Source organism: Triticum aestivum, chromosome 5D (assembly GCF_018294505.1).
Source record: "Triticum aestivum cultivar Chinese Spring chromosome 5D, IWGSC CS RefSeq v2.1, whole genome shotgun sequence".
NCBI lineage: Eukaryota > Viridiplantae > Streptophyta > Magnoliopsida > Poales > Poaceae > Triticum > Triticum aestivum.
In genome coordinates, this window is record NC_057808.1 from 2,510,253 (window position 1) to 2,523,779 (window position 13,527).

The following is a 13,527-nucleotide window of genomic DNA, read 5'->3' on the forward strand; positions in this document are numbered from 1 at the left end:
AATTTTTCAGTAAAATGATTTATGTATTGTTGGCCTAATTTATGGTCAAAGTTGAATCTCGAAAAGCATGGGCATACTACTTTATGAAATGAAGGGAGTACAAATCAATATAGCTGTGTTTAAATGCAACGACAAGATGTAGCTGAATGCTAGGTTAAGTGGGTGAGAGGTGCTTAAATTTCATTTGACCAGCACCAGCGAGCTCTAGTTAACACAAACAGCAGGGACAAGACAGGTCAGTAAAGTAGGTTTGCGGCTAGTTTTTGGGTTGGGTCCGTTAGTACAGCTCTGTACTGTTTGCGTGCAGTGTGTGTCCTCTTTCGATCCAATCCTCACCCAATCCAACCCGAACATCCATCCAACCAATACACACACACTGCACTGGACACATGCTTCTTTCTTTCTTTGTCTTCTCTCTTCCTGCCTCTCCCTCCCCCTCTCTCTCTCTCCCCAGTCTGCGCAAACAGAAAGACAGAAAGAGAAGACACAGTCCTCCCCTTCCCCATTGGCCGGCATGGCCATGGATGGATTTCCCAATCCCCAGCCAGCCACATCTCCTCTCAAAAACCGAACCCTACTCACACACAAACACCATTGTTTCCCCATCTAGATCCGGCCCCGGCCATGGATGGATGGCTCCGGCTCTGTCCTCGAGCTGAGTTGGAGAAGAAGCCTTCAGGAGCTGGAGGCAGCCATGGGACCAGGAGGGAGGAGATCAGTCAAGGATTCATCCATCCATCTCCAACTTTGCCGGCCAGCATATGTCAAAATGTAAGGTTAAACTGCATGCCCCTTCCGTTTCTTCCACTCCGGCTTCTACCTATTTCGGCCGTCGTTAATCCACGAGATCTCAATCTCATCCACCACACTGGCTGGCTAGCTCCTTCCTCTCCAGGGCTTTCATTTGCTTTACTACCTTGTGCCACACAAATCAAACCAACTGCCAAGGATACCTAAACTGACTGCCAACTTCGAGTCTGGATCTAGCTATGTGAGGATAACTCTACATTTATTTATATTTTCATAACTAATATAAATATATGAGTATTTCGTTTCCGGTTGAATCCCTAGGACCTAGCTAGCTAGTTATTTTCCTGGATTCAAGTACTACGTGCATATATTCATGTAGGAGTGAGGAGTAAACCGAACCGCAGAAAAGCAAATCTTGAGATTTGACGCCTTGACATACTCTCCTACAGTAAATGCCAACCAATATGTCAAACTCCAACAGTGTATGCCCTCACTATTTTGCATTACCTTGTATACTGTGGAGTACGCTGCATCTGTACTAGTAATGAAAATTTATGTGTGCATCCTTTTCACAAAAATAAAATGCCATGGACCAGTGGTAGTGATTTTCTTAGGGAAACTTGGCAAGCGGAAACTGCATTTGGTTTGTATTTGTTATTACGTACTATATTGTAAAGTTGGTGTCTATTCTAAAACACACATTACAAAGTCCTGTTTTTTTAAAATACATACCTGCGCAGCAATAGTACTACTTATTATTTCCTTATATGTATAGACAATTAGACATACTATATATATAGAAGAGAAAGTGTTCCTTGGCACTCAACTGATGCCAATAATGACACATTTGATTTCACATTAGTGGCAAAAAGTTTATTTGGAGTCCCAAAAATGCAAAGTGGATCCCGGCTCCAATGAGCCTGTTTTTGTTTTCAAAAATCTAAAGCCGCATTTATAGAAGTAAAAAACACATACACATGTAGATCTGCATTTGCGTGATATGAATCTGTTGCTAATAATCAAGAAGCCATTCATTTATGGGCTAATAAAAAGACAATCATATGGATCTACAACAGATTGTATTGTTTGCTATTATAAATACGCGAATATGTATTTTTGTGTCTTAATGAAACTGTATATATATGCCCACAAAAATGTATTTTTGTGTAGCCCATACATTCTTTTTGGACACCTAGTTAGGGGTTCACATAGGCTAGCAGGTCAGAGACCTGATGCCTTACTATCTATGATCAGGACAAAAGCTAGTACTGATTTGATTTACATCTCTGACCTAACAGATATTAGATTGGCCTTTTTTCTATAAACTACACTGGAAGATACCGATCTAGCAAATGAATGTGTTTAGCAAATCTGAAGCTTCTTCAGGATATCTTTATGTAAATGGAGGAAACAAACTAACAAACTGTACCAGAAGAAACCTAGTTTCCTTGTCAGAACAGTGGAAACGGTGCCTTCTTTATTGTGAATCGCATCATCTGATGAATGCCAGGTATGGCACACTGCTGACAATGTAATTTCGGCCATATTGTATGTATGCTTCAGTGGACAAAGCATATTATTTTAATTATGAACAGTTTCCAGTATCCACCAATTGTATGAGGTAGGGAAAAAGTCATAGACATCATGCATAAATGTTGGCCATTCTAGATCTGGATTCGTGCATGTTGCCAAAAGAAAATGAGCACCTACATAAAATGGCAACACATTCACGTACCCAATACTGTCTAGTTTAGGTGCTTTTATATTAAGAAATAGCAAGATACATTATGTAAATTACCATCTTTTTTATCTGGTCTCCATGACTATGTGTACGAATTTTATTATCATATATTTTTATTCATACATGCTTGTTGACCAAGAAAGAAGGCAGCCAGGGTTCTCTAGCCTTGACTCACAATGCATAGGAAACTAAACATAGAGTTAAAATTTTCATGATTTGTCTTTTCATAGCTCGTAATTTTCTGTGACATTAAATTAAATGTCAAAGTTGCATTTTAGATATTATTGTCATATCTAGCAAATAGAGGGAGTACTATATAGAAGATTTTTCTTCACTTCCATGCAGCCAACGGTATATACTCATTGTATGCATATTAGAGGTAGTACTAGTTATAATTTTTGTTGTTTAATGTTAATACAATTTTACATTCAATACCTGGATAATAACCTCACAAATAAATGTGCTTAGCCAATTTGAAGCGTCAGCATATCTTCATGTAAACTAGAAACATCAAATTAACAAACTGAAGAAACCTGTTTTGCTTTTCAGAACAGTGGAAACTGTTTCTTTCTTTGTGAAAACTTACGTGTTGGTATCATCTTATGAATGGCATGTGGAACACTTGACGAAAGAGTTATTGGCTGTATTGCATGCATGTGCTTCACTGAACAAATAATATACTTTAGCTAGGAAAAATTTCAAGTATACTCCAATTTTATGTGCTAGAAGAAATTATAGGCATCCTGCATAAATGTAGGCCTTTTAGGATCTGTATGCATGCATGCTGGCGAAAGAAATTAAATTATATGGCACCTACATGAATTTGAAACACATTTACGTACCCAATACGGCCTAGTTTTGGTGCTCCTGTATTCAGAAATGTCAAACTACATTTTGCTAATTGCCATCTATGTTATCTCCTCTCCATGACTATGTGTAAGAATTTTCGAATAATATGATGTACTATACTTCCATTCATAAATTATGGTGTCCAGGAAAAAATGCAGCCAGCATGATTCTCTAACATGGACTTACAATACATAAGCAAATAGTTTGACTGATTAGCTAAAATAGATTTAAATTTTTCATGAATTTTGTTCACAGTATCAAAGTTCATCGTTTTCTGTAACATTAAAATTAAAAACAAAGTTGCAAGTTAGAGATTATCGTCATGTGCAGAATGACATCTATTTATGAATAGAGGGATACTATATAGAAGATTGTGTAATTCACTTCCATGCCACAGATATATTGTATGTAGAATGTGATATAAGTAGTACTGTTTATGAATTTCTTATATTTCTGAATATTGAAATAAAAGATTTATAAAAAAAAGTTGGTGTTCTGTTTTATCTATGCCGTTTCTGTAGGTGACGGAAGTTTGATCTATTATTTTGCCTCGTCTTTTTAAACTGACGATTTATCTCTCTTTATTTTTCTCTTAGCGAACTAAGTATGTATTTCTCGTTTTACTTTGCTGTTAATGAACTCTCTAATACTAAGTAATAATTGGTGATTATTTCCTAATTCATTCAGTATGTAAAATAAGTAGACATATGCCCTTGCTTCAATATCAACTTGCCTTAGTATACATAAGATGTCGTACATAAATGTACATACAACAAGACTAGCTAACTCCTAACATTTTAATAAAATATTTTATGTCGGGAAACATGCTCCTTTTTTGCTCTGTTCTCTTCTTGCTCGTTCTACAGTGACAGGGGTAGTTATGGACAGATATGTGACTCTGGTGGGATGTTAATTGTTGTACAATTTAATACATTGAACTCTGGTGCGATGGACACTGATAATTTGGAGAACATGATTCGTTTTCATGTTTCTTGCAGGAAGCAAACTGTTTCCTGTGAAATTCCTTCGTACTGAACAGTTTAACCTCCGCTTATCTTTTGATGTTGTTTACTAAATATTTTTTATATGCGTGGAAAAATAATCACTTTAACAATCAAGAGGCATGTCCTTCACTGAATTATCTTCTGGAAGAGACATGCGTCATGACTGGTGCAATGAAGGCCTGCAAGAGTTGTATGTGAAGGTTTGGAAAAGGTAGTGACTAACGTTGTGACAAGATTTATTCATTTTATTCTGATGAAAAAAGACAGATGGTTTGTAGAAAGAATTATGAGGCAAGTAGCGCCACCATTTTCGGAATGCAAATTGGGAACCTAAAGGGTACCTTCTGACCCTTCTTAGTTCAACCAAATAAACTAATTTTTCCTAATTTAGTTCATTCAGTTGAACTAAGTAGGGTCGGAGGGTACCCTGGAGGTGCCAAATTTGCATCCCTAACAAATATACTATGGTACAGATATATGTGGTCATACTTCCTCTTGGTGGGGGGGGGGGGGGGGGGTGGATAATGGTTCTCCCTATGTTTTTGATAATTGTGTGAAAAAACTCACGTGTTCCTGCAGGCTAGTTAAGCAAGTCTTCTCGGGAAGAGATAGTGGCCTTGTATAGATGCAAATTGTATTTTTGATAATGGCCTTGTATACAAAAACAGAGGAGGTAACTATATTTATAAAAGGAAACATGCTATTTGATTCAGCTAGAAAAAAGATAGAAATTCTTGATCTGCATGCAATGCTAGTTCCTACAACATTGTGTAATTCAGTCTGGCAGACACACTCTGAATCATATATATGTACTGTGCGTGTGGTGATTCTACTCTCAAGAAAGATCACACAGTTATAAATCACATGTCATTATTATCCAATGGGTTAGTGCCTTTCTATTACACAACCAATTAAAGTGCCGTTTTCTGAAATTTCTGAAAATAGCTTTCACGTAGAGCCTAACTGATAATTTATTCAATCAGCACATTTCCTTGGTGCAGATACCTCATTAGTACTTTGTCATGCCTGTAAGATCAGAGGTTAAGATTATGTACTAGGCTCTGTGGTACTACTTGAGTACTTATTATGTTTCTGGGAAGTGATATGCATGCATGCCTCCATACAAAAATTATACAAGTTAATATAAGTCACAGTTTAATCCATGTGTCATTCAATTAGATAATAATTAAAGAGGTCCGCTATAGATGTTTACTCTAGAATTATTATTGACTGATAATTTTATGCAGAATCTGGCGAAAACTGGAAGGATCTGAGGATATCGTATTAATTACTACCTTACATTGGATGAACTAGTTAATTAATTAGTACTGTATATTATTATTTACTTGATTCTTCTGATACATTATGGCTTGTCAACTTTTCTCCTGATGTGTGTGATTGGTACTACTGATGAGTGCATGCATGCATGGATAGGGTTGATGGTTTGCATACATGAAACCAAAATCCATAGTAGTGCATGTACGTGGATGACAAACTGATCTGCCAGCAACATGGACACTTTAAGCTAGTGTTGTGTTGTTGTCGCCTGTCCTCGGTACTAGTTCTGTCGGCTGCTCGTACTTCCCAATCAGTTACATGATGCAAATAATAGATTTTGTTTTTGCTTAACAGTATAATAGTGTGTGCAATGATCTATCTTACTACTGCTTTTGGTCTTATAGCCCCTGTTTGGATGCATATGTGTTGTCCACATGTATTAATGGCGCCTATCTGCTGTGGTACTGCAAACAGAGCTATCGAATAGTACTATTAATAAATGTTTCTAGCAAACATATAGTATCGTTTGAGAAGGACACAACATATTATGTATTTCTCGATGATGTAATAAGAGAAACTTGCATGACACTAAATTCCTTAATTAATGGAATCTTGCTGTAGCATTTTGGTTAAATGTGTATCAGTATGATTTATTTTGTGATGTAAAATTCTGGTGCTGAACATTTTCATGTCATCAAAATTGTATACATCTAACTAAGCTTAATTAAGTTAGGTGCTGGATATTTTTCATGCGATATAAATGTTATATACATGCTGCTTCGTTATCTAATATTTGCATGTTTCTTGATTGAACATAAAAATATTGTTTCAAATATCATTGGGACTAAAGAGTATCAACTGATATAACAACCAGGCAAAATTTGTAACATTAGTTGCTGGTGATGAACAAGTGTGGACACACATATATCTAAGGAACTAAGGTAAACCATGAAATTATTATCATGTAATTATGTGTTGCGAAAGAAACTAAGAAAGCCGAGTAGCTATTTTGGGTTTGGTCCATAATAAAGATATGACATATACGCATGCATCAACGATACAGATGCTGGAGGGTAATATATACATCTTCCATTTTCAACTTGTTTCAAAAACACAAAGTTTCCTTTTCCACCAAAGATTAAGAATTAAGGCGGGTGAAGTGACGTTGTATCTTTAAACTCTAGCATGGTAGCTCAAACAATATTTCATCTCTCATCTTTCTACACATATAGAGAAGGGTTGCAAGTTATATTCTTGTCATGGTTACAAACTAGTAAGTCACATCAACAAATTAAAGCACTCGATGATCATTCAGAAATATAATCCATAAACAGCGCAAGATGTACTACAAAGCAAGCAAATAGATTAATCCATCCATTCATCACTGATGGATGGATGAAGTTGTTGCAGAGAAAGAAAAAAAAAAGAGGCAAGATCGAGATAGAAAAGCAATCAGTTAATGGAAACACACGTACTACGTACGAATCGAAGATAGAGGAGCCTCTGCAAGTACCGATTTGGATGGCCTTTAATCGACTGGATGATCAGTACTGGATGCGTGGTTTGGCAAAGACAACTCCTCCCAGTTCCCATGGCTCTTGCTCCCCATCCTCGTAGTAGTTGTTGCTGCAGGCTGCTGCCGGAACCACTGGCTGCCCCGCTGGCGCCGGAGCCGGAGCCGGAGCTTCCGACCGGAGGCGGTTCCTCTCGGTTCTCTCTCTGGCCCGCTGCCTCGCCCTCGCCCTGGACGCCTTTTTGTCGGGGAGGAGAACAGGGGCGCCGCCATTTTTGCTCTTCTTCCTTGGAGCAGCAGGAGCTGGACTTCTCTTAGCCTTCGGCATCTGCTCCTGCTGCTTGTTTGTTTCAGCATCGGCCGCCATGGCCATGGCGTGGTCGTTGTTGTCCTGGTCCAGGAGCACCGACCCGTCCTCCTCCGACAAGGACATGGAGGCGGCGAGGTGGTTGATGCCGGCCGTCGACCTGTCGAGGAGCCACTGCACCGTCTTGCTGGCCTTGTCGAAGCCCAGCTTGTCCTGGAGGGCGAAGAAGCGGCGGGCCACGACCAGGGACAGCCGCATCCGCCGGTCCCTCATCCCCCCCGCCGTGCATATCTTGCTATGCCTGTCTTTCCTCACCACCGCCCTCGATCTTGACGCCCTTGACCTTGAAACTGCCGGAGGCGTTGGGTTGTCCGTCGTGGCGGCCGCGGCCGCGGCGAACGGAGGGTAATAGAAGTAGTAGGAGAAGGCATCTGGTACTTGTGAGGAAGGAGGAAGAGGAGGAGGAGGGTGTTGATGGTGGTGAGGCCAAAGAAAGTCCATCCCCATTTCCATTTCCATCACTATCTCCTGTTAGCTAGCTCCCTTCTGAGCTCGAAATAATTCACGCATCATCTCATGGTCATATATACCTGCAGCTGCAGGGCTGCACTGACCTGCTCGCCCTTCCCCTCCTACTACAGTGCTTACTACTTGACGACCAGAGGGGCCATGCTATTCTAGTGTATGCTTGTTCAATACATACCCTACACATCATACATACCGGTAGGAAACATCTTTTTTTTGCTATAAGGAAAAGAAACATTAGAAGGCATGGCAATTGTTCGATAAAAGGAAACAAATTAATGGCCTCCAAAACATGCATGGACCAACTAAGTTGAACGTTTTTTTACTATAGTAAAGGACATTTTCATTCAAATGTTAGAAAATGTTGATACAAACGCAATGTGTTAATGTCCGACCTCTGCATAACAAGATGCACACATCCAACAACTAGAAAAAAACATTAAAAACATCGTTTTACAGCAATAGTACCTGGTCATATCCGCAATCGGGTATGATGTCGTCATAATAAGATCTGTGTCCTCCATCCTCTGTAGGGTAGAGCAAGTACGGAGCAAGTGAGTACAAGCATGAATAACCTGCAAAGGAGGGAAACACACTTTTTTTTAAAATCCACATCATTCCTAGGAAGGCACGGAGTCCAAAATATGGTTGCCGCCCCCACGAGGATATGTGTGGAATTTATTTGTCATTCCCCTCAACAAGTTACCAAAAAAATTATGCACACTACATGGTGCTATAGGGTAGAAGCTACCTGAAAAATAATAGACCGTACTGTATGAGCAACCTTATACTAAAAATAGGTGTTTAATTCACATGTGATGGTGAAAAAAGACACAACACTTATTACCCTGCCAATGTTAGTGTGCAAGGTTGTCTCTAGTCAAGACCACACCCGATTTAAAAACCATAGGAATTCTTCACGTGCAAAGGTATTTTTGAGATTCCATATTTTGTCACTGTCCATAGTGACGTCACTACGAGCGAGTGACATGTACAAAGAATGGACCGAGGACTAACTAAGATGAACGTGCCCAATAAGATCACCCTCAACACTCAGAATCCTATCGGTGGGATGCCGTCCAAACAGGGATCTAAATTGGTGATTCACTCCAACTTCTTTGTACCAAGCTCCATCATCTCTGTATGTCGCACCTGTGATAACATCCATAGATTAAACTGCCCCAGAAGATTACAATCTTCCTATGGCAACTAGTGCGGGGGCACCTTCCTTCGGAGGTGCTCAAACGGAATGGCCCATCGGATGGTCTATGCCCTCTTTGTTCCTGAAGACTCGAACCACATCTTCTTTTCTTGCCCCTCCGCGAGATTTTTATGGTGCTGCTTGCACGAGATCGTAGGTGGCGGTTGGTGCCATACGAATCTCCTGGATTTGTTCGTGGAAGTGCTTACCTTCCCTATTTTTGCATGTCCCTCCCTTTGGGTGTTGGTCGGATCGTTGTTGTGGACATTACGGAATGTCCGCAATAAATTGGTGATTGAGCATTACATTCCTCTGTGTGTCACTGACGCCATATACAAACTGTGTGGCTTTTTTACAGCTCTGGAGGCCGCTTAGCAAGCGCTAAGACCGCATCTCCATCGACAGGATGATCACTGACCTGCGCTCCTCCGCTTATAGACTCGCACCGCCGCTCCAGCATCAGCTTACGCCGCCTCCATCGGAGCCAGATTAGTTTAGCTTTTATTTGAGGGGTTTGTTGTATTGCGCCCCAAGTAAGACCTTTGGTTCCTTTGCGTGTATGTCTGTTGACGGGTCCGCCTGACGGAAGCTTGCTACCCTACTTTGTTCTGTGATAGGTGCTTTATAATATAAAGCGGGGGGAAACCCTTGTTCATCAATAACATCCATAATTGGTAGTACATGAGAGTGGCGCCTGTAGACAAGAATGAACCTTATTCATTTCAAAAGATGACATTATTTTTCCATTGCCATTTAGACCAAAACACCGCTGAAATTAAAGATCATAAAGAATTACAACAGTCCCCATGGCCAAGACCCAAAAGTATGTGGAATACTCCTTCAGAAAATAAGTATGTGGAATACTACAAGGAATGTGATACTAAAAGATAAATACACAGCTCATCCTACAAGACATGCCAAATATCAGTCAAAAAAGAAATATTGGATGGACATTTGCTTTAATAAAATTCCGATTTATCTCTAATAAAATATTGTCTTGCTCATTTTTTCCCCAAACCTTTCTTGTCTCAACTCTATCATGTCTAGAGTGCTTTAGCCCCTAGCTGGTTTCCATAACATAAAATCTGTTTATGGAAACTATATAAAATACCCAAAATATCATGTACTCTATGTAGGTTGATGCATGGATTTTTTTCGTTCACACATTTTTTTGTAAAAGGAAAATTATGATATTTGAAAAAATGTAACACATTCAATATTTTAATTTTGGCCCAAATAGCCATACTTTGTGTGCAAAATTTACATGCATATACATATACTTCATCAGGTGACTTACATGCATGATTTATTTCAAAACAAAAATACAACATGCTATAGGTTGTAATACGCGAATACTTTGGAAGAAACTGAGAGGGGGTGGGGAGAATTGGTGAAGTGCTCAGAGATATAGGTTCTTAATCATCTACACCGGTATCTGAAAGACTAGATTTTGTTTTAGAAAATAGAATATATATTGCCTCTAATATTTGCACATATGCACACAACCAAATTGATTACAAGCTCAAAATAATAAAATGTCCAAATCACATGATATCCGCCAGACAATAGCCTAATTATATTATGATTGCCATCTAAATCAAGACATAAATTCTTCCGTAAGCCACTTCAAGTGCTTGGTCCCAGATTCCATTGCTTCATGTGTTGAATTTTGTCAGAAGCCCAATATCGCAACAAATTGATATATGAGAATAGCAGTTGCCTGAAAGAGTGAACATTTTTTTATTAAGAAGGAAATCAATTCGGCACAATCAACTATCCAAAAATCGGTGATGGTGCTAATATGACTTTAAGGACGAAGACACTTCTGCACACCACATAGCCATGCACCAAACTTTTAGTCACAAGCTACATGGTAGAGGTATTTAAACACACAATGTATAGCTTGCCAAGCAATTCAAGCAATTGTGCATGTATCAGAAAATACAATTTAAATTGCATCTTGCTCAAAGCAGAAGCAACATTGTGCCCCCACCTCCCTTTTGTGGTTTAGTCTAATTATCCATAGTACACCATAAAGATCTTTCTTTTTGAAGGAAGTTTCAAAGTTATAGTCCCTTAAGACAGATTTTTTTATTGAAGTTAATGAATGCCATTCCCATTACAATAAATGCGAGGTGTGAACTATATATATTTGCTCCAAGTGTCAAAAACATATATCGGCGTTGGCCACACAAAAATGAATGAAAAAAAATAAGATAAACAAGCATACATTTCTTAATTCCCAAGGAACAAAATATGCATGGCTTGATTAGTTGGCATGAATTTGTATGGATTGAATAATGCAATAAATTGTCAGAGGGAAAAACATGCACGATCTGTGACGAAATTCATGCTTGGTGATGTGGCATGCTTGCATCGAGAGGAAAATTTTGTAGTGGGTTGCGAATATTTAGGAATAGAGGATGCGGAAGTGCTTCTCTTCTGGGAGGATAAATTGTTAGAGGCGGCTCCACTCTACCGAACATACCCCTCCATTTTAATATTGTGTGCAATAGACATGCCATGGTTGTTAGCATGTCGTGATCAATACCTTTAAATGTAAAGTTTTGATAAACCCTATTGGGGTAGATGTTGAGAAAACAACATTAAGTGGTATGTAAAGTGGTTGAGACTACACTAACTTGGGCAAGACACATTTATATGGATCCTACATGTGTCTCAATAGCTTAACCCCTGCTCCAAAAAAATGTACAATAGATTAGCAACCCTCTGTTTTAATCCACTCAACTATCTCTCCCCGTTCCACATCAAAAGGTTTCGTGACATAAAGAGGCAAGAAATAATGGTTGCAAAGAAAACCTTTTTTCATTCAAGAATAACGTTATTTGAATCTGCCTTTTCCTTCTCTCCCTTGAAAATATAACTCAACCAAAATCCAATTTTTTATTCAACAAAAGCTTGCTTGTAAGCTTTTGAGATAATAGAAACATGTTACCATTTGATTCCGGCCACAAGAAACTCTTTTCCTAATGGCAGAAACAAAAAAGTATGTTGGTTATCTTGAAGCTATTCTAATCTCAGACACACAAATTTGCAATTATTCCACAAACAGTAAAAATCCCTCTTTTGCCTACCTCTATGTTAATGAAAGAAGACAAAAGCTCTTTCTACTGTTTGGGTAATAATAAAATTTTGAAAATCCTTTTAATACAACGGAAAAAATCCAAAAGGTTTCTATTTAATGATGAAATTAAAGTGATAAATAAAAAAGGCTTTTGAATATATTTTTCCTTAAATGTTAATAAGCAAGACATGCTTTATTTATCGAGCATATCTTCAATTTCGTTCAAGCAAGATCAGAGGTATCTGCCTTGGATTTCTAAACAAAATTATCATGTCATTTTTGTTCGACCTAGCTAGAGTCACATATGAAATAGTCGAAGGAAGAAATTTAGCAGCATGTTTCCCGCAAGCAACTCTTTCATGGATTTTTCGTTGATTATTTGCGATGGTTGGCAAATAGCAAAAACAAAAGTTTCGATATATCTTTATGGATTGACGTGACATGAGCATGAAATAGGTTCAAGAATATGGTTTCTTTTTATAAGTGGTAAAATCACTTATCTTTATAATCGGTTCTTTCCAGTTAAGAGCTTATTCTTACACTTCACTTTCTAAGAGGGCATTTGATGCATCAATCCCCTTCTGATTGCCTTTTTCCGTAGAGATGGACAATTTGTCCACCCGGTTTTATTAATTCTATACTAATAAACAAAAGTAGATTATATTGGCATTTCCATTCGATCATTCAACATCATTTTTTTCACATACTTTGTATATTTTATTGTCTATCAAATGTAAATCACGAACACTCTTATTTGCTTTGCATTAGTATTAGTTATTTTTGTAGCATCTAATTTTAACAAGTTTCCTGCAACAACGCGCGAGGTATCATCTAATTTTGGATATGAAAAGACTGAAACTAGAAAAAAATATCCCTAACCTTCGAAAAGAAGGCGAAATAGCTGGGCATACTTGCCTCGTCGAAACAATATATTTAACTTCCACGAAAATTAATTTAAAAAGCATGGCGGCTACTAAATGACGCAAAAAATGAGCTTCATGTTCATGGCACGCAACCACGAAAATATTGGTGCCATCCGCATACCACAGGATGGAGAAACTCTCATTGTCATCAACAAGGCGGGAAATGACACCACTAACAAATCTGTCGCCATGCCCGGCTAGCTCTGTTAATTAGTACTAGTGTCCAAAACATATCCTTGATTGGGCAGTAGGTATTTAGAGTAACCAGTCATTAACCAAACAAAGGCCAGGGACAGTAAAGTAGTACTAGCTACTCCAGATAAGTAGGAGCTAGGGTACGTAGTGCGAAGG

General features: G+C 38.6%; 1 protein-coding gene and 1 long non-coding RNA gene across 2 annotated transcripts; one reads left to right on the top strand and one right to left on the bottom strand.

The window, feature by feature from the left end:
• The first annotated feature begins 353 nt into the window (after positions 1 to 353).
• LOC123119013 (uncharacterized) lies at positions 354 to 2,317 on the top strand. Its single transcript, XR_006458376.1, has 2 exons — positions 354 to 771; positions 2,049 to 2,317. It is a non-coding gene; the product is annotated as an uncharacterized lncRNA (long non-coding RNA).
• A 4,534-nt stretch (positions 2,318 to 6,851) lies between these two features.
• Positions 6,852 to 8,010, bottom strand: LOC123124041 (transcription factor TEOSINTE BRANCHED 1). Its single transcript, XM_044544748.1, has one exon. It carries the CDS (start codon positions 7,959 to 7,961, stop codon positions 7,167 to 7,169), a length of 795 nt encoding a protein of 264 aa, XP_044400683.1. The 5' UTR covers positions 7,962 to 8,010; the 3' UTR covers positions 6,852 to 7,166.
• Positions 8,011 to 13,527: the final 5,517 nt, after the last annotated feature.

Coding starts and splice junctions, on each gene's coding strand:
- LOC123124041 (XM_044544748.1), bottom strand. CDS start 7,961: ATGGAAATGGAAATGGGGATGGACTTTCTTTGGCCTCACCACCATCAA.